General features: G+C 37.7%; 1 protein-coding gene across 2 annotated transcripts; it reads left to right on the forward strand.

Moving 5' to 3' along the window:
- The first annotated feature begins 2,171 nt into the window (after nucleotides 1–2,171).
- sar1b (secretion associated, Ras related GTPase 1B) lies at nucleotides 2,172–27,237 on the forward strand. Of its 2 annotated transcripts, none has more exons than XM_060890717.1 (7): nucleotides 2,172–2,220; nucleotides 12,623–12,698; nucleotides 14,662–14,781; nucleotides 21,444–21,509; nucleotides 21,619–21,722; nucleotides 25,706–25,837; nucleotides 25,985–27,237. In XM_060890717.1, exons 2-7 carry the CDS (start codon nucleotides 12,641–12,643, stop codon nucleotides 26,099–26,101), a joined length of 597 nt encoding a protein of 198 aa, XP_060746700.1. In that variant the 5' UTR covers nucleotides 2,172–2,220; nucleotides 12,623–12,640; the 3' UTR covers nucleotides 26,102–27,237. The 2 variants fall into 2 exon arrangements, with proteins under 2 accessions (XP_060746700.1, XP_060746699.1); XM_060890716.1 differs by lacking the exon at nucleotides 2,172–2,220 and adding an exon at nucleotides 2,569–2,715.

Raw genomic sequence — 27,237 nt, forward strand, 5'->3', positions numbered from 1 at the left:
TGTGAAGGAATGAATGGTTGTGTCTGTGCATGGACAATTCCAATAAAGTTTATTTAGACATGATGGCTGTATTTTCAATGTTGACGAAAAGAGAGAAAGTTTAATTTTTTTGTAATTCTACAGTGAAGGGAGAAAAATAATTGAAAAATTAGTGCTGTAAAATGCAGCTCAATTGCACCTGTTATTCAGCAAAGTTCTGTTTGATAGTACAGCAGGGTTGGATAAACACAGACAGCCCTCCACCACACAAATTTGACTCATACATACACTTTACTGTATTTAAGATAAATATTTTAAAAAATGTAAGATGATCAATGTCTGCCTACATGGCAAGTAGATTTTTTTAACAATTAACATGAATGAAAACTATAAAATAAAAACCAAAAATACCAATATAACCACTCTCCCTCCTCCAAACCATCTGTCCATCTGATCCACCTTTCCAGGTGTTCCTCCACCTGCTCCCTACTCTCTCTACAGATCACAATGGCATCCGCAAACATTACTGTACATGGTGATTCCTGTCTGACTTCATCTTTCAACCTGTCCATCAGCATAACAAGAAGGGACTCAGCCGATTCTTAATGTAGCCCTACCTCCACCTTGAACTTCTCCGTCTGATCTACAGCACCATCTCCCTGCTGTCATACTCCTCTCATACATATATTGAACTACTCTGACATACTTTTCTTCCACTCCTGTCTACTTTTTTAGTCATTTCTACATCCCACTTATTTTTAGCTAGCCTCTTCCTCTGAATGCTGTCTCCTGTACTTCTTCATTCCACCACCATGTTTGCTTATCTTCTTTTCTCCTTCCAGATGATTTCTCCGTCCTTTCTCCACAATCACTTCTGCTGTAGTTTCCCAGTCATCTGGAAGCTCTTCCTGACCACCCAAAGGGTGTCTCAGCTTCTGTCTGAATTCCTCACAACATTCTTCTTATTTCCACTCTCTCCCATCTGGGAATACTCTCCATCACCTAATCTAACTTACTCCCGAATCTCTCCTTCTCTTCAACCTTCACAGCCAAACTTCTCACTTGTTGAGAATAACCACTGTCCGCCAGCTCTTTACCTTTCCCTGTCATTGTACCAACTTTAAGAGTCAGTATTCTGGTCGACATTGCTGGTGGCAATCGTTATTAACCCGGTCCTCGACCGATCCGGTATGGAATTCACACCGAAATTCCATTTTAAAAATTCCACGTTTTACGCCGGACGCCCTTCCTGACGCAACCCTCTCTATTTATCCGGGCTTGGGACCGGCACAGAAGTCACTGGCTTGCAACCCCTGAGTGTGAACACTACTGAAGAAATCTCACGTTACCTTTATTTTGGTACCAGAATTATTCAAATACACCTTGTAGATATACTCAAATTAAGCATGTCATTTTCAAGCCAGAGGCTCAAAAATAGGCCTAGGGTGGAAGAGAAAGCTAACAAGAGCATTCACACCGGCACTATACATTCACAATGAGACTATAAATAGAAGAACATAACAATTTCGAAATATGATCAACATTTTATATATTTTAATTACCTTTGCTTTAGATAGCACTTAACTAACTAACAAATAACAAACTGCTTCCGATCATTGAAGTAGGACTTAAACCAATTTAAAACACTAACAGACACCAAAAAAAGTTTCAAGACGAGAAATTAAAACTGAATGATGAACAGTGGTAGAAATGATTGATTGATTGAATGAATGAATGAATGAATGAATGAATGAATGAATGAATGGAGTAACTCGACTGGGTAACGCTGTGATTTTTATTCATTATTATTATTACTATTATTATTATTAATTAAATGTAATAATGACAGATTATTTATAAGGCACCGTTGATATGAATGTCGTTAAGAACTTAGCACTTAAAAAAAGTCTGTGTATCTGTGTGTTCAAGCCTATTTCACCTACAGGGAGGATATTTTGTGTTTAGAATTTACTTGTATATTGCTCCAATTTTAACGACTAATTTGGGCTGCAATCATGACCACATAATGTTGTTTTAGCGTTGTAAGTATATTAAATGTTGAAAATAGTATTTGCAAACAATAATCGGCTTTTTTTTCTTTTCTTTCGCAGTTTTATCCATCACTACGTGTCTACAGTTGGTATACACGTGGCATTTCCGGTTCTAATGTGTACAAGCGTACTGGAAACCAGCACAATTTTTGTTGAAAGTGTGAAGAATGTTTGAATTAACAAAACATTAGGTAAATATAAATATAATTATTATTATTTCAATATACGCAAATCAATATACAGCGGATATATCAGCAATGCGTTCGCTTCCTTTTGAATTAATGCACTTAAAAAATTCTCTAACGTTCTGGACAAAACGTATTATATTAACTTACAATATGGTCACAAAAAAATCACAAACATTTTTGACAACCACAAAAATAATAGTAAAGTATTACCAAATTGCTATCTCCACAAGTCAGTTCCTATTTGTACTATGTTTGTTCGGACACCCAGATATCGTTGAGTACGGTGTACCTCCCGGAAGGCTTGAATGGTAACACTAATAGGAAGCGCCTAGGCGGGACATGGCCATTGCAAGTTAGCCATTGCTGTGTGTCGTGGCTGTGTTAGTAATACGCAAAAGTGGCTAAGAAAATATTTATTACGGTCATTCGAATTAACAGGACGAATTTTCCAACTTCAGAGTATAACAGTCGTCTCTACATCTACATATAGATAGGAGGTATGTTTTTATGTGTTCGACTGATATTTTATTTAACATGGTGAGCAATACTGATTGGTTCATCCAACTTCGCTGCTCACAAGCATAGCTTATTGAAATTGGTATACAAACTTTAAACAAGAGCTGTACGATCGGTTACTATCACAGTAACTGAAGTTCTCATTGTGTATACTGTGAATATACTGTTCATGTCATATACACTGCAAATGATGCTTGGATAAATTGCTACTGAGTTAAATAATTAGATGCACGACGTCCGATATTATTTATCTTATAAATAATTTATATATATTCTGTATTGATCTGTATGTCTGTGTGTATGGTGTTAAATAGCCGTCAACGGTTCTTTTTATTCTCCGTCGCACGAGTGACACGTAGGACACTTTTAGCTTGTGAGCAATCGCTTTGCCTCGTAAATTAATTGCTTCGATTGAGCGAATAAATTATTCAGGAATCACTCCACGTATGACAATTTTGAGTTTTGCACACTGCCATCCAACCATGGGGATTCGAGCCAGATTATGTAGGAAGATCTGCGCAAGCGAGAAGATCAACAGGAAGCACGTAGAGAGCACACTGTGCATTAGCTGGCGAACCTCGAGCAGATGTCAGTTAATACCAGATATCTCGATTCGGCTCATTTTGTTTCATTATATATTATTATAATTATATAAAGTTTCATCTAAAGTTTAAACTTCATCTTCGACGGACGACATAGTAATTCCCCTTTTAAGTTTTTGCTGGTTGCACCCTCGTATATGTCCATTAGATTTTAGTGATTTATTAATTCATATAAATAGAAAGACTTTCCATATAAAAGAGAAACGACCTTGTTTAGTTACAGGAAACACAGGGGTTGGACAATGGATCTGAAACACCTGGTTTTAGACCACAATAATTTTACTAGTATAGGTGAATTGCACTGTAAGGACTGCTTTAATTTCGCAGCACTCATTATAGTGACAGTAAAAGAATCTTAAATCTTGTATGGTGTAGGACTGCCTTTTGTAGCCAGTACAACAACAGTTTGTCTTGGGAATGACAGATGCAAGTCCTGCACAGTGCCCAGAGGGATTTAAGCTATTCCTCTTGCAGAACAGTGGCCAGGTCTCTACCTGAATATGTTTTCTGACTTGTTCAACAAATCACACTGTCACCAGCCTTGCTGTGTGTATTGGTGCATTATCACCCTGATAAACTTTCAGGGTTCAAGGTTTAAACCACTGTATGCACATGTTCTTTCAGAATGGCATGGTCATCTTTGGCAGTGACACACCCATCTAGCACAAGTAGTGGACCTATGGAATGCCATGATAGTGAAGCATCAGCTATTACTGATTCACCCCATGCTTCTCTCTAGCACACAAAACATTCTGGGTGGGAGTTAATACTATAACTTTCCCAAATCAGAATCAGGTTTATTGGTCTGGCGTGTTGACACACAAGGAATTTGGTTCCAGCTGTTTGTGACTCTATACTATGTATAAACTAAACTAAACACTATACTATACATTTAGCTTGGACTATACAAGACAGGACAAAACAGACTATACAAGACAATACAGACGATGAGATACAATATAGACAGTATGAGTATTAAAGAAGAATACAGAATATGACAGATCAGTTATGTACAAAAAGTGTGAGAGTGCATGGTAGTGCAAATAACAGTATTGTGCAATATTATGCTTTTGTACAATATACAGCAGCAGTAGTGTGTAACATATACGGATGATGTGATGACTGACAGTTCTGATAATGCAGTACTTATAGCTATGAAGCAGGGAACATAATTATGGTGAGTTGTTAATCAGGGTGATAAGGGGCCTGCTGAAAGAAACTGTTCCTGTGTCTGGCAGTTTAAATAAAGTTCTGTAGCACCTGCCAGCAGGGAGGAGCTGAAAGAGGTTGTGTCAAGGGTGTGAAGGGTCGGTAGTAGGGCTGGGCAATATGGCTGAAAACTGTATCACAATATCAGTGTTTCCTATCGGTCGATATCGATAATTATTGATCTTTTTTATGACCCATTTAAAATAAGGACCAGGAGAAAAATATATTACATTTAAACATTTTTATTTTTAAACTTAACCTTCCTCTGATCATAATCCCTCAGTTATTAAGACAGAAATGTCAACCATGGAAAACTCAAATAAATAAAATGTAAACATAAGTCTAAAGTCACAATGAACACTTAACAATTATCAGGGTTCCCACGCGTCCTGGAAAACCTGGAAATCCTGGAAAATTAATGACCAATGTTCCAGTCCTGGAAAACACATGGAAAATGAGAGAAAACATAAATTGTCCTGGAAAAAATCTTGTTGTCCTGGAAAATTATTATTTTTAAATGTTCTTGATCATTTAAAGAACAGTTTACAACTGGTCGAAACAATTAACGTTAGTAACAGAAAGCGCTCTGTTCAGGGACGCTGAGTTTTGACGAGTTTTTTGTTATGCTGTTTAATCTCGCTGTGACGGATGGCGCTGTCTTGTGTTGGTGGTTTCAGCTGCTAGGAATGGTTTAAGTGCTCAAATGTTTTCAGCAAATGGTGACGGGTAAGCAGGTTATATTAACCTTGTTAATCTGAATATCATGTGCAAGGGGAATGCACAGCAAACTAAAGCATGCATGACGGGATTGGCCTGAGAAAGGAGAGGGTATTAATATGTGCGGTCTTTTTATTTTATAAATGTTGAAATTTCATTCACATGACAAATTGTCTTTAAAAGTATAGTTAAGTAATAGTCATAAAGTGTACGTTGTTTTTAAGACTTCTGGAGAGAAGGACATATTACTTTAGGCCGTGAATCTGTGAGCCTTGTCTTTTTTTGCTAAATTTGAAATGTCCTGGAAAAGTCCTGGAAAATGATCTCTGAAAAAGAGTGGGAACCCTGATTATCTCTTAACATTTAAGGTGCAAAATGAAAGAAAATGTAAGAAATGCTTAATAAAGTGTAGTAAAATAGTGAAAAGTGTTAAATATAAACATAGAGAAACCTGAGAATTTAGTGCAAGTTTAGACTACGGTCAGACTTATAACATCCAAAAAACTGCCATACTGGTGAGCTGACTTTTCCTCTTTTATTAACAATTTCCTTGCTCACGGCGGTGCTCATTGAAATGAGAATTCACTAAATTCCAGGGGTTTCGTTACCACAATGTAAAGTGGGCGTAGTTTCTGGAGGTTTAGAAATCGCCCTCTTTCAAAAAAAAGAGCATACCTGCAATGGATAATGAAGGACAAATCAGTCATACATTTTATATCTATTATGCTTTATTATCTTACAGTTAACTATTTTCGAACACAAATAAACAAACAAAAACTACGGTTAGGGTTAGATTATCAAATGGGCCACGCCTACCCGATGACACAATATCTGTTACGCTGTTCTGAAATCCCTGGAAATAAGTGCATCATGAGCCGCAGCGAGCGAGGAAATTGTAAATAAATGAGGAAAAGTCAGCTCGACATGATTGACTGTTAGCGTGTTACCAGAGAGCGAGTGCCTTTGTTAACGCAACCAAACTTGCTTCGCAACCTCTGTTTTCTTCTGACGAAGAATAAAAAATATCGAACGTTTTATCGAACACATTTTTTATTGATATTGATCACGTGTCTATCGCGATACATATCGTTATCATTTTATCGCGCAGCCATAGTCAGTAGTGATTTTTCCTACCTGGTTTCTGGTTCTTGTATAGTAAAAAAAATGCAGGGGGGCATCTGTTATTTTTTCTGCTGTTTTAACTGTGTGTTGCAGTCTGTTCCACACTGTGCAGTCTGTTCCTGTCCTGTTTTGTTGCTGCTCCAAACCAGATGGTGATAGATGTGCACAGGACATATTCAATGACTGCAGTGTAGAACTGCATCAACAGCTCCTGTGGCAGACCATACTTCTTTATTGACGTAGAAAGTACATCCTCTGCTGGGCCTTTTTGATGGAGTTTATGTTACACTCCCAATTCATTTCTTGGGAAATGGTAGTGCCCAGAATCTTGAAGGACTCCACAGATGACACAGGACTGGCAAAGCCATTTTTTCAAAATTTCAGCTTTTATTTTCATCAACGTGTGTTGAACAACTTAGAATATGGCATCTTTGCCGATAGGCTACACAAAACCTTTTAAGTGAGCAAAAATATTGGTACAAATAGTCCTAATATATTATAAAAGTATATTGATTATAATTTTGACCAAATACATACATTTATTGATAAAAACTATCAGTTGAAACCATACAATATTTCTAAAACAAACAACTGAAAATTATGTAAAACTATATATTTTTTTTTAATTATTGGTGTTAAAAATCGATGGTAATTTTTTTAATTTAAATTTTTTTGGCCCTGGCATATGAATTAGATTTTTTATATATATAATTTAATAATAAAAACATGCCTATTCACACTTCAAGATAGGATAGGATGGCACCCTGCCACATGGCAAAAATTATTCAGGAATGGTGTAAGAAACATGACAAACATTGGCCTCCAAATTCCCCTGATCTAAAGAACTTGCATCCACATGCAACTTGGATGGCAGAGGAAAAAACTAACAAAAAAGATCTTTACTAACACATTGGCTATGAGCATATGCAGTAGAATAGCTTTTGACAATTCAGGGGCAGGGGGCATGGTGGCTTAGTGGTTAGCAAGTTCGCCTCACACCTCCAGGGTTGGGGGTTCGATTCCTGCCTCTGCCTTTTCTCCGTCCAGGGTGTATCCTGCCTTGATGCCCAATGACGCCTGAGATAGGCACAGGCTCCCCGTGACCCGAGGTAGTTCGGATAAGCAGTAGAAGATGAATGAATGAATGAATTCAGGGGCAGCACACATCTGGGTGAAAATATACTCATGTCTCAATTTGAATTTTGGTAAAGGCCTAACATATTCCAGAATCAATCGCTCAAACGGCTCATCCCATCCCTGGAATTGTTTACTGGAATAATTTGCCAAGGCATCACATGAGTACACTCACTACAATCTGTTGTAGGAATCAAGAACTAATCAGCAATGCTTGCCACCTTTTCATATTTCTGTTCCTGTGTATCAAATGGCCTGTTTACAACAATTGGACAGGAAAAAACCACATCCTCCATATCTTCGTCATTCCCTAAGCTAAGGCTTACACCATCCACTGGCAATGCAATTCTTTATTGCAAGAGGAATTGTACCTGTAACCAGGCCAAGTAAACCAACACACTCCATACCAAAATATCAGTAACAGAGTACCTTTCAGGTGAGAATGGCAAATCAGCCAACTTAAAGGAATGTACTGCACCAGTTTTCCTAAAATTGAAATAGACCTATCAAGGGTATCGGTACTTAGAGAAACAGAACCCGTTACAAAAAAAGTTCATACAAAGTACTCTTAGACACCATGGACAAATATTTTGGGACTAAAACTGCCCGAGTGAAAATTACACTTTTAGATTATCAGCAGCAATTTTGCTTTGCAAATGAAAATCAGGTGACATGTAGCCAAGCAGTAGAAACAAACACACTCTTGTTTTCAAAGCGTTTTGCTGTTATATTAATTTCATTTCGAATTACAAATGTTATTTCAATTAAATCATTATTGGTTCAAGATGAAATTTGCTGCTGAGGGAGAAATCCTGAGGGTGTTTCACCTGCAGTTACAACCTGTAACTTGTGAGTCAGGAGGCTGTGAGTCAACTTGCCAATTCACTGAACAGCTCCTCTTTGGCTTAGTGCAGGGGTCGGCAACCCGCGGCTCCGGAGCCACAAGTGGCTCTTTCATCCCTCTGCTGCGGAGATTTGGAAAATAAATATTTAATTTAAAATTATTTTATTTTAGTTAGTTTGTTTTTAAAAAAAAATGAAATTCTAAGATTATGATGCTCTTGTAACATTAAAATAAACCGTGTTTAATTTTTTTGTCGGTCAAAATATGCGTCATAACTGCTGACTTGCAAAATTCGACACACAGAAGCAGACGCATTTTTGGTTTGCTGCAGCCGGCAAGTTAAAATTGCTTAAGTAAAGTTGACCGCATATTTACAGATTCAAGTTTCCCGAGTCAATAACTCCTGAGCTAAACGCTCTTATTTCACAAATAACACCTCTTTTTTTTTATCGTAGTAATGTAGAACGGCAGTTACAACCCAATATTTCTCAAAATAAGCTTTCCTCCGCGGTGGACAAAATACACAAGTCTCTGAGACAGATTCCAAGGGACCGTCTGCTAAGTGCAAAACCCGAAAAGCGAATACAAAAACCAGTCAATAACTTCACTGTAATACACTGTACTGTCACCAAACTCAGATCACATATCACTGATTTCCTGATAGTTATACTACAACACTTATTTGGGTGAAATGTCTTTTAGTTTAATTTTTATGATTTTCATAATCAATAACTTCACAGTACAGTGTATTACAGTGAAGTTATTGACTGTTTTTTAGTATTCGCTTTTCGGGTTTTTGCACTTTGCAGACTATTTTGTCCACCGTGGAGGAAAGCTGATTTTGAGGAAAATTGGGTTGGGTAGCTGCCTCTCTACATTACTACGATAGAAAAGAGGTGTTATTTGTGTAATAAGAGCATTTAGCTCAGGAGTTATTGACTCAGGAAACTCGAATCTGTGAATATGCGGCCAACTTTACTTAAGTGTTAAAATTTTGATGTCATGAATACGAAGAGGACTCAATTAGACATTGAACATTTTATTTGAAAGTAACCTTCAACCCAGCATCTTTTTTGTTAAGGTTAGTTCAAACTGTTCAAAATATTTTTGTTTGCTTGCAGAAGGTAGAAAAATACAGGGAAGAACATACCACAGTACTCCACAACAGTTTTTGACAGCAAGCCCAACATGTGTAAATGACACTAAAGCACACAGAATAATAAAGATGTATGTCTCTGGACAGATGAATGCCAGTACACAAGGTTTCCCAGAACATAACTCTGCAGCTTGCCTTCTTCTCATAGTGCGGCCCCGGTGCTGTGCCTTTCCCAGATATGCGATGCACATGTACCTGGTTATCCACACAAGCTTATAAATGTGTTAAAAAGCCATTGCTCTCTCATAAAAACATCAAAGACAGATTGGCAGAATATGAAAGGTTTGTTTCAGAGAGGTTCGGCAGAGTTGAAGTGATGAATCATGGTTCGAGTTGAATGTAAATGCACCAGAGAGTTGTCTTTGGAAGATCTGGTGAGAGATACAGATGTTATTTTTCAAAAAGACAATGTTCCTGCGCATACTGCAAAAAACATTAAAATGTGGTCTGAGAGCATGTTCAGCAGGTTTATGTTTGGCCTGGTCAGAGTCCAGTTTTGAAACCTATAGATGATATTTATTCACACAATAAACACAAGCTAACCAATAAACACTTCAGCTGTTTGAAACCATCACTGAATGGAGCAACATTGGTTCCAGTTTGTGTGGAAAACCCTTAGCCACAAGGCTCTCTCTTTGTTTAATTCTTTATTTCCTGACCAATGATTCAATGAAGGACTGAATTGCTTTAGCTTTTAGCCTGCCAGCTCAATGTCCTGCTCTGTGTGACAATAAGCATTGAGGTAGTTTTTTTATTAGGGTTCGATGACCGTTTTCAGCTCATGTCAAACCAATCTGTTTGCAATGTTTACATAGGTTCCCCATCAAATTAGAAAACAGATGTCTTACCTACTGTATTCAGGAACCAAAAAAGTATTCCACCATTCCTGAATCCATTTCTTCTTATAATATAGAGGAATTAAAGAGTGAAAGTCTTTCACTTCCACTCAGTTTGTTGCACTCAAACTTTTATCTCCCCTGAGTGATGGCTGACTCCTGCCAGTCACTGTTCAGTCAAACTACGTAGGACATTCACACATGGACAGCATTCAGTTGTGTCTGAAGGGAAGTTGGCCGCATATTCACAGATTCGAGTTTCCCGAGTCAATAACTCCTGAGCTAAACGCTGTTACTACACAAATAACACCCCTTTTCTATCAAAGTAATGTAGAGAGGCAGCTACAACCATGTTTTGCTAGTAACAGCGTATAGCTCAGGAGTTACTATCTCTGGAAATTCGAATCTGTGAATATGCGGCCAAATGAGCGCTGCAGCATGTGAAGAAATTGTAAATAAAAGAGGAAAGTCAGCTGGCCAGTATACACTTTGCACTATTTTATTACACTTTATTAAACATTTCTTACATTTTCTTTCATTTTGCACCTTAAATGTTAAGAGATAATTGTTAAGTGTTCATTGTGACTTTAGACTTATGTTAGGAAACACTGATACCGTGATACAGTTTTCAGCCATATTGCCCAGCCGTAGTCTGGCTTTAAAAAAAATTCAATTTCCAGTGCAAGCTGATATCTTGGTGCTAATGCAAGCGACATATTTTTGGCATAGTTTGAATTGCACAACTATGCTTTGGGCTAATGTGAATCAGACCAGGGTAAAGTTCTAAAAATGATACTTAGGTTAAAGCCTTTAGTTTGTTAATTCTTCTTTTCCAATGTTCCAAAAGTTCCAATGGCCAGATATTTTTGACTCCAAGTACCAGAGTACTACTTCAGAAAATTGTGTGGAAGTAAGAATGTCAACAATGTCTTAATGCATTAACACCTCCCAAACTTTGATTCTCTGTTGCCACCAACTGGTGACTTTAAATAGGATAGCTTAAAAATTTCCTGTGGTATATTATAATTTTATGTCCGAAAATTTGTAAAGGAAAACGTATTTCCTAAGAATGAGCTCACACAGACAAAGACTCAGTTCATTTGGAATAACTCCCTCAAAGAGATCGTGAATAAAGTCTAGAATCGAACCCTTTGAAAGTGGTGGAGTGTGAAAGTCAATTTAGTACACAGTCATATATTACTCCATCAACTGATTTAACATCCTCATTTTCCTTCAGTGTTAGAAGTGAAATACTGTGAGAGTCCTCTGTCCTGTTCTGTCCTCCTCTGACTTCTTTCTTGTATATCGTCAAAGCATGCAAGACAAAAATGACAAAACCTGACAACAAAGCTTTGTTGAAACCCAGTCAAAGAATGTGCACCCAAGTTGTCTGCTGGCACAACAAAATAGTTCCCTTTACCCAGTGTCTTTACTTTATTTAGTTTCTTTGCATACAGGCCATCTTGTTCAAGATGTTCAATATCTGAAAGCAATGCATCAAGAATCTTAGAATATCCGTATGTCTTCACATCACAGTTGTAGCACAGACAGGCTAGATTTATTGATGCAAAAGATGACCTAATTCGTACAGACATGTTTGATGTGTCCCAATACACAGCACAAACTCTGTTTTCTGCAATACATGCCTAAATTCATTCATTCATATTCCAAGAGGCAAAAATCATCAGAGATTTAGAATATTGTTTTGCTTAAGTCCATATCTGTATGTTTTAAAGAGGCTCAATTGTCTCAAGCAGCTTTTCTAATATAGTCCCTTGACTAAAAAAGTTCACTCAGGAATTTGAAAAATAAGTATGTATACATACATTTTGTTGTAAGATGTATCTAGTATTTACTGCACAAGTTTAATTACAGAAAAGTTCTCTCTATAAAAACAATCTCTTCTGTAGTTAGTAGCAAGTCCATCATGCTTCAAAAAGGCTGAAAGATTATTTGTCTTCTTTACAATATCTGATATAATAGCAGTAAGAGAATCATCCAAAGTGCAGCTGTGTTTCGAAAGAAGTTCCAGTCCATTCACTATTTTGTGAATATTTATCATTAAAATTCTATTTTGATATGAAAGGCCATAACTTGTGAATGAAAATGCACATGGTAGTATGTGATTTTGCAATTTACAATTAGTTTTTAAAATTGTCTGGAAAATAGCTTTTTACTCATTTTTGAAACGAGAAAATCTGAAAATAAATAAATAATTTCATGCTCAAGTTGTTTGTTGTATTTTTTTTCTCCCTCTCTCTTTTTTAGGATTGACCCGGTCTGGATATGTCCTTCATATTTGATTGGATTTATAGTGGTTTTAGTAATGTACTGCAGTTTCTTGGTAAGACCCTCTTTGAATGTAGATTTTAAAAATACCGTAGATGTCTCTAAGAGTTTTTCCTATAGTGAGGCTCGAAAGTTTGGGCACCCCAGGTAAAAATTTGTATTAATGTGCATAAAGAAGCCAAGAAAAGAGAAAAAAATCAAATCCAAAAGGCATCAAATTACAGATTAGACATTCTTATAATATGTCAAAAAAGTTAGATTTTATTTCCATCATTTACACTTTCAAAATAACAGAAAACAAACAAAAAATCGTCTGCAAAAGTTGGGGCGCCCTGCAGAGTTTATAGCATGCACCGCCCCCTTTGGCAAGTATTACAGCTTGTAAATGCTTTTTGTAGCCACCCAAGACTATTTCAATTCTTGTTCGAGGTATCTTTACCCATTTTTCATTACAAAAGTCTTCCAGTTCTTTGAGATTTCTGGGATGTCTGTCACGCACTGCTCTTTTAAGGCCTATACATAGATTTTCAATTATGTTGAGGTCAGGAGATTGTGAAGGCCATGGCAAAACCTTCAGTTTATGCCTCTTGATGTAATCCACCGTGGATTTTGAGGTGTGTTTAGGATTATTATCCATTTGTAGAAGCCATCCTCTCTTTAACTACAGCTTCTTCACAGATGGCATCAAGTTAGCGTCCAAAATTTGCTGAAATTTTATTGAGTCCATTTTTCCTTCTACTAGTGAAATGTTCCCTGTGCCACTGGCTGCTGTGCCCTTTCTTCTCCAAACGTACCTTTGCTCATTCCAGAGAAAAAAGTTCTATTTTAACCTCATCGGTCCACAGAACTTGTTTCCAAAATGCATCAGGCTTGTCTATATGTTCATTTGCAAGCACTGATTTTTGTGGTGAGGACATAGAAGAGGTTTTTTTCTGATGACTCTTCCATGAAGACCATATTTGTACAAGTATCTCTTTATAGTGGAATGGTGTACCACAACTCCAGTGTCTGCCAGATCTTTCTGGAGGGATTGTGCAATCAAATGTGGTTTGATTTGACTTGCGTTTCTCACAATCCTGCGAGCTGTTCTGTCTATCTTTTTCTTGGTCTTCCAGATCTTGCTTTAACTTCCAATGTTCCTGATGACTGCCATTTCTTAAATACATTCTTAACAGAGGATACTGGCATCTGAAAACGCTTTGCTATCTTCTTATAGACGACTTCTGATTTGTGAGCGTCAACTATTTTCAGTTTCAGTTTTCTAGACAACTGCTTAGAAGAACCCATGGTACTGATTGTTGGGGCAAGGTCAGATGAGTCTGGGCATTTAAAACCTTTGAGATTGACATCACCTGGTTCTTCCAGACGATTGAGTACAATCTATGACACTGTCAGGTCTCAGCTTTCCAAAGGGGGCGGTGCATGCTATAAACTCTGCAGGGTGCCCAAACTTTTGCAGACACCATTTTTCTGTTATTTTGAAAGTGTAAATGATGGAAATAAAATCTAACTTTTTTGACATATTATAAGAATGTCTAATCTGCAATTTGATGCCTTTTGGTGATTTTTTTTCCATCCTTTCTTGGCTTCTTTATGCATATTAATACAAATTTTTACCTGGGATACCCAAACTTTCGAGCCCCACTGTAACTATTAACTGTTACATTAATTTGGAGTTTTTATTAAGTTCAACATTTTGTGGATTTTGGTTTTGCTTTTCCTGTTGTCAGCTATCATTAACATGCAGTAATAATAGGTTTAAATGGTTGCAGAGCTGTGCCTAATTTATTTGCAAACATTTTCAATATTTGATGGAAAGGTACAGCATCCATATTAGATTAGGAGTTTTATATAGACTTTGTACATCAATTTGGATTTTTTTGCATTGTATGAACTGCTCACAGGGAAGTTGGTAGATAATTTAAGTGCTTGACTTGGGTACTGTGGGATACCAAAATGTACATGGAGATGTTAAGTCAGTAGAGACTTTTTCTGAAAAACTGTTCTTATTCTTTTAGGACTGTATAAAAAATCTGGTAAACTAGTATTTCTTGGTCTGGACAATGCTGGCAAGACTACACTACTGCATATGCTTAAAGATGATCGACTGGGGCAACATGTGCCAACGTTACATCCAAGTGAGTTCTGTCAACAAAATAAATAAAGATGTACAGTTATTTACATTAACCTCAATATTCACTATTTGTTTTTGTATGTTAAAAACTAAAAAGGTCAGAAATATATTGGGCAAAAAAATTCAGATGTTCACATGATTTAATATCAGCAACAAGTTAGTATTTGACAATGGCACTGAATATTCTGTGGTGAAGTCAAGTCAAGAAGCTTTTATTGTCATTTCAACAATATATAGCTGTTGCAGTACATAGTGAAATGAGAGTGATTCTCCAGGACCATGGTGCTACATAAAACAAAGACAGAGCTAAGGACTTAGTTAGTGCTGCGCGACACGTGACAGTGGCAGTTTGGGGTCACAGCAAGACGAGCGAGTGACAGTGATGGAGAAGTTTTTGAGAAGGGAAAATGCAAATGCCGAACAGGGCCCTGGACAAAATTATGACCCAGATGAAGGCCCTAGTATGAGTGGTTAACAAAAGAAAAAAGAAAAGACAGTGAGCTTGAGGCAATACAGCGAAAGCTGTCTTTCATTTGGATTCACTTTCACCGTGGATGCAACTGCACCGACTCCGCTGTGCTTGGTGTGTGGCAAGAAGCTATCCAATAGCGCCATGGTGCCAAGCAAGCTTAAACGCCATCTCCAAACGAAACACCCTTCCGTTCAAAACAAGCCGATGGACTATTTTTTACTCTTACGTACAAACAATGAGAAACAGGCAATTTTTTTGAGAAAAACCACAAAGATAAACGAGAGAGCCCTCAAAGCTAGCTACCTTGTTGCTGAACTCGTAGCTAAATCAAAAAAGTCCCAAACTGTGGCAGAAACATTAATACTGCCAGCTTGTAAAGCCATTGTAAATGAGATGCTCGGCCCTGACACGGCCAAAGAGATAGCTAAAGTGCCTCTCTCAGATAACACGATTGCCAGACGTATTGATGACATGTCTGCGGATATCAAAACTGTTGTTTTAGAAAAGATGCGCATCAGTAAGAAATTTGCCTTGCAACTTGGATGAGTCCACGGATATTAGCTGCTTGCAAGTGATGAGTGGTGTGCAAAGCTGCCATACCTGGCTGATATATTTGATCATCTGAATGAACTGAACACACGGATGCAAGGCCGAAATGAAAACCTGCTTACAAGCACTGATAAAGTGAACGGATTCCGTTTAAAGTTGCAGCTCTGGCAACATGTGCAGCGTGGCAACCTTGAGATGTTCCCACTCACTGAGAAACTGCATTATGGCAACACTGCTGTGCACTGCTATGTGCGAGGTGATTGGCACACATTTGAAAACTCTTGAGGAGAATTTGTCATTTTATTTCTCTTCAGCCTTCACAGAATGCCTTGACTGGGTTAGGGACCCATACAGCTTAGCATCAGTTGCTGGAAAGGACATGACTTTAAAGGAGCAAGAGGAACTCATTGAACTGAAACAAGATCGTGGTTTAAAGCTAAACTTTGCTGATCTTCCTTTGGACAGTTTTTGGTTATCTGTTGCCAAGGAGTTCCCCATTCTGGCCAACAAAGCTATTTTGACATTGCTCCCATTTTCAACCACATATCTGTGTGAGCTGAGCTTCTCAAGCTTGACTGCGATAAAAACTAAAAACAGAGAGACTGAGAGCTGTTGAGCAAGAGCTTCGTGTGTGTCTTTCTACCATTACTGCCAGGATATCCATTTTGTGTTCATCGAAACAGCCCCAGGTTTCACACTAAGTTAGTATAAATACATTAAAAAACTATATTATTAATTATATGTACTGTGTTGGTGTCATTTTGTGTCATTTTGGTTGGTGGTGTGCCCCAGGATTTTGTAAGTGTAAAAAATGTGCCGCGGCTCAAAAAAGGTTGAAAATCACTGGTATATTCGACATGTATATTTTTGTAACCTCTTCTTTTCGTGTTCTCATGTTTATCAAACGATTGCAAACACAACACAGTTTTATGCAATAAACACCACAGTTTATTTTATAGACACTATGCACTTTGAAGAGATTAGTTTACAGCTTGAAGGATTGAAGTTAGTTGCGTTTTGGGGTCAGGACATCTCGTAAACTACATACAGTATATTGTACAGTACAAAAATATAGGAATGAACACTTATTACAATACCTCATATAACTACTGCTATTATATTAAGTTGTGCAAAACAACAATTGACCAAATGTGCAAGACATCATGTGCAAAGATTGCAAAAACTCTGGCATGTAAATAGTTTGATATGAGTGTTGCTGTAAACATGGCTGTATATTGAATGAGTGAAATGTGTGGATCTGCACCAAATACACTGTGTGTTTGTGTGTGTCTGAGCTCGGTTCAGTTCAGTTGTTAAGGAGTCTGATAGCTAAAGAATTCATTGATGGAACAACCTGGTCATTTAATATATTCAGCTGTCTGTTAATTTTATCGGCATGTAGCGTTGCTGAACCTAGACCTGACCAAGTGAATCAACCCCAGCTCATTAGGCACTAGTCATGATGGATGCATCACTTCATCCATCTCTCTTCTTACCTTTGGGTTCCCATCACTTTTGATCTGCTAAATCTGGACTCATCAAACCACATGACCTTTTTATCCATTCCTCCAGAGTCCAATCTTTGTTTTCTCTAGCAATCTGAAATCATTTTTTCCAATTAGCCTCACTGAGAAGTGGTTTTCTTGATACACATCTTTTTACTTTAAATCCCTTGAGTTCTCTTCACATTGTGCGTGTTTGATTTCACCAAACCTTTGTGATGTCGGAACATGATAATTCAAGATTTTTTTCGGACCGCATTTCTTCTTTGATGATGATGGTTCACAACTATCCTGACAGGTTTTAATAATGCGTTGGACATTTCCTAACCTCCTTAATTGTTTTCTTTGCTTGATACAGAACAGTAATTTGAACCTTCAGTGGTGACTCAGGTTGTGACAAGCTAAACACAGACACAGGAAACAATTTGGTGTGAAAACTATGTCCACAATTTCCATGTACACAAGTCCTGTGAATGTATGAATGAGAAGGTCTGTTTCATGTTCAGTTAACTGAGACATCTTACTCACTGCTGTAATTATGCAATGGAAGACAATTACCTATTTTTTCCAGGTGATGATGTTTTTTGGCCAAGAAAAACAAAACCTTTTGGTACATTTACCAAAAGTATTAATATTAGTGGAGTGCACTATATGTTTGTAAGAAACTGTAAAGTATGGGTATGGATAACACTGTATTGAATTTTGTCAATTTTGTTGCCCTGTGTGTTATTTGCTGCATGTGATTTAATGTACATGGATGCTTTGCATTTTACAGCATCTTGTATTATGTGGGGCTATGTGTATGTTATCCAGTCAAGTTTATTTGTTTTCATGAGTCATTTTTAAGCAGTCATCTGCCAATGAGTGCAGATGGGCGGGTGAGAGAAAGAAAATCCCGCGAAGAGAGAGAGAGCTAGAGAAGTGCATGCGAACTGGAACTGTGTCTGACAATGGAAGGAGTTTTGACCCTGTGTAGGTGGGCTGGTTCCGACTATATGGGATCAGTTGGTCCCATGCAGCCCATTTTTCCTTACTCTACAGACTGAGTGGAGCCCCCTGTTGTTCACCTTGCTGACTCACGACTGTGCAGCAATGCACAGATCAAACCATATCGTCAAGTTTTCCCAATGACCCGTGGTGGGTCTCATCAGCAAGAGCGACGGGTCAGCGTACAGAGCGGAGGTGCAACAGCTAACTGCCTAGTGTAGAGCCAACAACCTCTAAGTCTCTAAAGTCTCTAAATGCTGATAAAACTAAAGAGATGGTTGTTGACTTTGGGAGAGCACAGAACATTGATGGATAACCTGTAGAGATCGTCAAGAGCACCAAATTTCAGCAGCATCTCTACTTCTTACGAAGGCTGAGAAAGGCACATCTCCTTCCCCCGCATCCTGACTACATTCTACAGATGGACCATTGAGCGCATTCTGAGCAGCTGCATCACTGTCTGGTTTGGGAACTGCACCATCTCAGTTTGCAAGACCTTGCAGCGGATAGTGAGGACAGCTGAGAAGTTGCATTCGGGTTACGACCAGAATTGTAACAGTTTCTTTCTACAAGATATCAGAGTCCTCAGTAACTGAACTGAACTGTACCAAGCATATTACACACACACACACACACAAACACACATGCACAATCAACTGTGTGCACTGTACTGACCTACACCAAATACACACTCTTTCAATATACAGCCATGTCTGCAGCACCACCATATCAAACTGTTTACATGCTGTTTCTGCACACCGTTTTTGCTCTTTGCAGATGCTGTCTTTCTCATTTCAGTTGATTGCTGTTTTGCACAATACATTACAATACCTCATGTAACTGCTGCTATAATACGAATGTGTTCAGTCCAGTATTTCTGCACATGCATATTGATTGACATACAGTATTTACACTGGTTGGTGCCGTTTTTGTGTATTGTCTTTTATGCATTGTCTTTTGTGAAATGTCTTGTATTTTTTGTTTGCACTGTGCACATTATGTAGCTAGGACTACTTACTTAATTTCTGTCTTTGTTTTATGTAGCACCATGGTCTGGGAGAAATGTTATCTGATTTCACAAATGTACAAGTGTACAAATGTACAAGTGTACAAATGTACTCCAACAGCTATATATTGTTGAAATTACAATAAAAGCTTCTTGACTTGATGTATAGCCCAAATATTTAATTGGACTTGCCATTCCAGAGTAGAGTGGAATATGTGTTCAAGAGTGCCCTGTGGAACAAAAAATTGCTTTGTAAATCAGATACACAGTTCACACTCATATGTGCACAGGTGCTCCTAAATAATGGTTGGCATTCATAATTCTGCGTACAGTGCAGGCTCAAATCCAGTCACTAGAGTGCATGCCATTATTGTTAATATGCTTTATTGGCTCTCTATCAGGGCAGATTAAATATTCCCAGATGCGCATATATTAGTACATGTTCATTTTTAGCCAGAAAGGGAAGCAACTCACATTTTGCTGGAGAAAATAGTTTCCCCAACAATCAAAAGATTGAAAAGTACAGTATCTTGCAGTGTATGCAGTGTGTGCAGTATTCAGTGTATTTTCTGGTACAAAAATATATATGTACCTTTCTCTGAGGTCTGCAAGTTTCAGGAAGCACAACTACACATCAAACCTGGAAAGTGCAATGGGCTTACAAGAAACTGGGAAAAGAGTATACTGAACCCTACTTGTACTGAATCATGAAAGCTATCATCTTAGGGATTACATCCTCCCCTGGATGTGCCCACTCTATGTGAGGGTTGTGGCTGCATACTTGGTCTGGTTTTGGGGGACTATTAGTTGAGGATATTTGGCCTATTGTTAGAAGTTGTCCATGTCCACAGACCTTTGTGATATTTTGTTGGTTTGATGTGACCAAACACACAATGCAAGTTCATACTAAGGACAGAAGCTGCCAAACAGGCTTACAAGATTTTCTAAATTTTTCCTAGCTATTCAAACATCATAAAAACATGTAGTTCAGTATTGGAGGTAAAAAAAATGTGTCCTAATTTACCAAGGAAGGAAAATATTATTTGTTGGTCAAACTTCTTCAGTATATGATGTACATCTTTCCATTGTATCATGTATTTGGTTATATTTGTAATAATTAAGGAAGCTTGTTGGAAGATTCAAAATGTCATAGTGAATGCGAATTCCGGAAAAGTTTATTAAACGTTATTAGGCGCTTATTCAATTTAAATGAAATGAAAACTAAAAGACTTTCAATTCACGCAAGCCAATATTTTATTCACAATAGAACATAGATAACAAATGTTTTAAGCTGAGAAATTTTACACTTTTATCCACTAAATGAGCTCATTTCAATTTTAATTCCTGCTACAGGTCTCAAAAAAGTTGGAACGGGGGAAATAAATGGCTGAAAAAGCATGAAATTTGGAAAATATTCAGGAGAACATTAGCAACTAATTAAGTAAGATGATATCAGGTCTGTAACATGATTAGCTATAAAAGGGATGGTCTTAGAGGGGCAGAGTCTCTCCAATCTGTGAAAGAGTGCATAAAAAGATTATGGCATACTTTAAAAACAAGATTCATCAACATCGAATTGCAAAGGCTTTGTAAATCTCATCTACAGTGCATTACAGTGCATAACAAAAGATGCATCATCAAAAGTTTCAGAAAAACTGGGGAAATCTCTGTGCATGAGGAACAATGCTGAAGACCTTTATTGGCTGGAACTAAATTCCAACTCCAGAAAGCTATAACCTTGATGCCAACATATCTTCAATGTGTTTTGAAAAGTAGAAGAGATGCTACGCCATGGTAAACATGCCACCGTCCCAACTATTTTGAGACCTGTAGCAGTGATCATATTTGAAATGAGCTCATTTAGTAGTATTGTAAAATAGCTCTGTTTAAACAGTTATAATCTATTTTCTATTGTGAATAAAATATTGGCTCACATGATTTGAAAATTCTTTTTGTTTTCATCTTATTCAAATTTAAACACCCCAACTTTTCCTGATTGCGGGTTGTAGATCAGTGATTCACCAAGTGAATTTAACCAGATTATCCATTCCCTACTATATCGTATGCTATTCAAACTTGTGCTAAATTGGTTGTTATGATGATTATGCCATGGCTTTAAGAAACAAGTATCTTTGCATTTTGTCCCTTAGCTTCAGAAGAGTTGACGATTGCTGGTATGACCTTTACCACCTTTGACCTTGGTGGACATGCACAGGGCAAGTAGATTTCCTTGTGGCATGACGTACTTCATTCTTCATATATGTGTGTATATAAATGCCTCTTTGGCAAATTACACAAATAAATCATCTTTAATTTGTTTCTCAGCTCGAAGAGTGTGGAAAAACTACCTTCCTGCAATCAATGGCATTGTCTTTCTTGTTGATTGTGTGGACCACCCGAGACTGGCTGAATCCAAAACAGAACTTGATGTGAGTCCCCATCCAATGTTTCTCCCTTAAACCCTTCATATCACCATAAACTTCTGCTTAGCAGAATTGTGGACAAATTTTTTTTTTAAAATTATATAAAGGGAAGCAGAATTGTGGACAAACTGAAAATATCATGTCTATACATGTAAAAACATTAATGTGGACAATTTGTAGAGGTTAAAGGCCTACAAGGGAAACCATGGGTTGTAGGGGCTGAAGTGATGTTTAATATGAAGTGCAGATATGATTTCTGACCTAACATCTTATTCTTATGCAATACCATGAAATAACTTTATCCTGACAAAATATATACCAACGTTTTAAAAAATTATTCTTAAAATCTGATCTATTGTATGAAGGTTTATAATTTATATACATTTTTATATAGCTTTCTGGGCTTTATTTTTTTATTTATTTATTTTTTTTTAAACTGTAATTACTAAAATTTACTAGAATTTGAATTCAGTTAATAGTTGTTACTTTTCATTTCTATCTATCATGCTATTTAGGCAGCTGCAATTGTCAAATTTGATACCAAATCAGGTTTTAATTCTGCCATATTGCCACATAGACGGCCAGTGAATGTCTGAACCAGAGACCACACACTTGTTGGCTAAATGGCAGGGCATGTGGAACTGTCTATGCAGAGATGCCTTGGGAGGACCTGGTTGGGAGAATGAGTCAGTGCAAAAGACCCCATTTCAGCCCAATGGTTGAAAGACTACAGTGTTTGAGTTGAGAACTCACTAGACTAGTTTAGCAGGGGAGTAAAAGGAACTTTGCAAGGTCAGGACTGTGGGATGCAGTATACAAAGAGAGGACCATTTAAATTGCAGTTGTTTAGCACTGAATGTCTTGGAAAAACTCAGAGCACATTGAAAGTTGTAGTATCTGGACTACTAAATTGGACTTCTGTTGGTCGAAGAAGAAGAGAAGGGTGTAGGGTTCGTAGACAGAGAGAGAAGAAGAAAGGCAGGAGTATAGGTCTGAGAATAGGGACTCTTAACATTGGTCCAATGACCGGGAATGGTAGAAAGCTGCCAGACATAGTGGAGAAAAGATGGGTAGATATACTGTATGTGCAGAAGACCAGGTAGAAGGCGAGCAAATCACGCAGTGGAGGGGGATACAAACTGTTTTATTATGGTGTGGATAGGAATAGAAATGGGCTAGGAGTACTCCTGAAGGATGGGTTTGTGAGGAATGTTTTAGAGGTGAAAAGTGTCAGACAGTGTAATCAGTTTCAAGTTAGAAATTGAAGGTTGAATGTCGTCAGTGGTTATTCTTGACAAGTAGGCTGTGAGTTTGAAGAGAAGGAGCGATTCTGGAGTGAGGTGATAGATAGTATTCCCAGATGGGAGAGAGTAGTATTTAGAGCAGGCTTCAACGGGCATGTTGGTGAGGGGAATAGAGGTGTTGAGGAGGTGATGGGCAGGTTTGGTGTTAAGGAAAGGAACGTAGAAGGACAGATGGTGTTAGACTTTGCTAATCCAGTGGAAATGGGTGTAGTTAACACTTATTTCCAGAAGAGAGAGGAGCATAAAATTACATCTAAGATTGGTGGTCGGAGTACACAGGTCAAATAAATTCTATGTAGACGAGGCAATCTGCGAGAGATTAGTGACTGAAAGGTGGTGGTAGGAGAGAGTGTAGCCAAACAGCATTGGATGGTGATGTCACTTTGGGTGATCAGGAAGAGCTTCCAGATGACTGGGAAACTACAGCAGATGTGATTAGAGAGACAGGTAGGAGGGTGCTAGGTGTGTCATCTAGAACGAGAAAAGAAGATAAGAAAACATGGTGGTGGAACAAGCATTCATGGAGGACAGCATTCATAGGAAAAGGCCATCTAAAAAAAAGTGGGACGTAGAAAGGACAGAAGAAAATATACAGGATTACAAGGAATCGCAGTGCAAAGTAAATAGGGATGTGGCAAAGGCCCAACAGAAAGCATACGAGAAGTTGTATGCCACGATAGACATGAGGGAAGGCGAGAAAGACTTGTATTGATTAGCGAGATATAGATGGCAAGGATGTGCAACAGATAAGGGTGATTAAAGATACAGATGAAAAGGTGCTAAGAGCCAAGGAGAATTTGCAGAGAAGATGGAGGGAGTATTCTGAAGAGCTAATGAATCAGGAAAATGAGAGGGAAAGACAACAGGAAGAGGTGAATATTGTAGAGCAGGAAATAGCAAAGATTAGAAAGGATGAGGTGAGGAAGGCTCTGAGGCAAATCAAGAGTGCAAAATCTAATGACATTCCTGTGGAGGTGTGGAAGTGTCTAGGAAAGCAGAAGTGGAGTTTCTATCTAGATTGTTCAACAGGATTTTATAGAGTGAGAAGATGCCTGAGGAATGGAGGAGAAGTGTTCTGGTGCCGATCCTTAAGAACAAGGGTGATATATAAAGATATAACGTCGAAGAGCCACATAATGAAGCGTAGTGGAAGCTAGGCTAAAAAAGGAAGTGGATATTTGTGAGCAGCAGTATGGCTTCATGCCAGGAAAGGAGTATGCCAGCAGTAAGATGTGCTGTAGGTCAGACAGAGAAGTTCAAGGTGGAGGTGAGGCTACATCAAGGATCAGCTTTGAGTCCCTTCTTGTTTACTATGGTGATGGACAGGTTGACAGATGAAGTCAGATACTGTAGGAATCTCGGTTGACAATGATGTTTGCGGATGACATTGTGATCTGTAGTGAGAGTAGGGAGCAGGTGGAGAAACAACTGGAAAGGTGGAGGACTGTTTGGAAATAAGAGGAATAATAGTCAGTTTTATTAAGTCAGAATGCATTCGTTTAAACGAGATGGAGGGAAGTAGAACAGTGAAGTTTCAGTGGTCTGAGGTCAAGATGGTGCAGGAGTTTAAGTATTAGTACATATACGATACATAGTGATGGGGAGTGTGGAAAAGAGGTGAAGAGGCGAGTGCAGGCAGGTTGGAGTGGGTGCTCACGCCACCACTTTTTTCCAGAGCAACCTGTGTCTCAAAGTTGTGTGTGGTTTTTTCTTTGCATCCTGATCAATTCTTCTGGCAGTAGTGGGTGAAATCTTTCTTGGTCTACCTGACTGTGGCTTAGTATCCACAGAACCTCTTATTTTTCACCTCTCTATCAGAGTTTGAACAGTAATGACTGTAATTTTCAAGTGCTGAAATATTGTTTTCTATCCTTTTGCTGCTTTATAAAGTTCAACTACCTTATTACGCAGGTCTTTTGGCTGTTCTTTTGTTTTTCCCATAGTGCAGAATCCAGCCAAGTCAGTGCATTTCACCAAATTCCTTGACTACTTATGCAAAGACACAAATTACAATTACAATGAGTCACAGGTGTGGAAACTTCCATTTAATAGGCATTTAAACCTCTGTGTGTTTTTAATGTTGCCAAACATTCAAGGATATGTAAACTTTTGATCAGGGTTGTTTAGGTGGTTTCAGGTATCATTAGTCATATTTTCCAAATAAATGGCAATGTTTTACAATTTCTTTAGGGGTATACATACATACATACATACATACATACATACATACATACATACGTACGTACGTACGAGCCGATGACTTATGTCCAGGGTTGCAATAGGTATTATAAAAAGGAATATACATATAGTCTATGTATGAGCAGTGTACAGTGGCAAAGACATTCCATGACAATCATAACACATATTGCTTGTCCCAGGTCTTACACATATTGCTGGCCACTCGGCATCTAGCCTAGCACTACAGTTGTTTACAAGATATTTGCAGACAGCCTAGTCTCTCTTGCCTACAGGGCACTGCCAAAAACTGTGCAGTTAATGCCAATAGAGCTGTCATACTATTATCAGTAAACAGTGGTGATATGGAGATACATATTTAGTTGCTGTGTTAAGCAACTTTTGAAAATGTGGCATATCAGTATAAATTATGAAATTTGTGGATACCCATTATAAAGTTAAATTTAATCATTTACAAATCTTGCATTTTATTGTGCATTCCTACAACAGGCACTACTGACAGATGAAACTATTGGAAATGTGCCTATCTTGATTCTTGGTAACAAGATTGATAAGCCAGAGGCCATAAGTGAGGAGAAACTTCGTGAAAAGTTTGGACTGTATGGTCAGACAACTGGCAAGGTAAGACGAGCCTTTTGAACATTATTTATATGTTTCTAATAAGTGCTTAGAGGATGATCAGATTTGCTGCTTACATTTTAAGAATCCACTCAGCTACTGCCAAAATGAAATGATATAGGCTGCTTATCTTGTTTGCTCTTTCTCTAGGGTAATATTCCCCTGAAAGAGCTGAATACCAGACCACTAGAAGTGTTCATGTGCAGTGTGCTAAAGAGAGAGGGATATGGGGAAGGCTTCCGCTGGCTTTCACAATACATCGATTAGAGGCCTTTCTACAAGGAGCTGCACCAGGAACTGCCTAACCAAATTCAAACTTATGTTCAGTTCTTTTTCAGCCTGCCATCACGCTCCAAAAGAAAACAGCAGTAGTCACTCCCTAGTACAACCTAATTTAAATAAACTTTTGTTGGGTAGACGTGTAATTCACCTGTTTATTTCCCCTTAAAACATTTCTTAGAATAGCATATCAGTGTCTCCATTTGCAAGCCAAATAGATGACTTTCTGTTTTTTTGTTTTGTTTTTGTTTTTTTTGTTTCTTTGTTTGTTTTTGTTTTTTTTTTTTTTTAATTCTGGATGTGTGAAATCTGTAACTTGTGGAATGAAAGCAAATAATTTGAATGATATTGGCACCACTTTGTTTAAGAAACTGAGATGTTTAATAATATGTTTGCAACCATTGGGATGTTTTTAGATTTAATAGTATCCATCTATGGGATTTTGTGAGAAAATCTTTGCTTTCAAGATTTTGTATAATTGCAAAATTATACAAAAAAAAAATGGGGCTGCCAATACCTTTCAAATTATTTGCTTTCATACCACACACAGTCATTTTGAATGGTGTGGCTTTTTTATTTAACAAAACAAAAAATTAAATCTTGTAATCTCTTGTACAACTCTATTGCTCCCACACACAAAAAGTGGTGCCATGAAATGAACACTGAAATTCCCATTTAGTGTCTTTTGATCTATTGTCCTTTTATTCAACTTTTGATCTCAACCCCAGATATCTTCAGTGTTAAGCAAACACAGAAGTCTGTAAGAACTGTACATCTACTATCCATAAACTACACTATATACAGTATGTAACATAATGGGTCTATTTGAATATCATATGGATTGTAATCCGTGGTTTCGAGTTATTGATTTTTACTAATATGTACATCAAAAGCTAAAATACCAAGTATCATCAAACAATATCTAAAAAAAAATTGCAAAAAAGGGCTACCCACATAACATTTTGAACAGTTTAGAGGAGCCTCTTTAAGTCATTTTAAGGAGGCACAATGCCACTTTATTTCTGTTCTTCCTTTGTATCCTGCTTGTCATTCCATAAGCTGCTGCATATAATGGAGAAACATTAAAAAATAAATAAATATAAAATGGCAAATCCTTCCACGAA

This window comes from Tachysurus vachellii, chromosome 17, assembly GCF_030014155.1.
Source record: "Tachysurus vachellii isolate PV-2020 chromosome 17, HZAU_Pvac_v1, whole genome shotgun sequence".
NCBI lineage: Eukaryota > Metazoa > Chordata > Actinopteri > Siluriformes > Bagridae > Tachysurus > Tachysurus vachellii.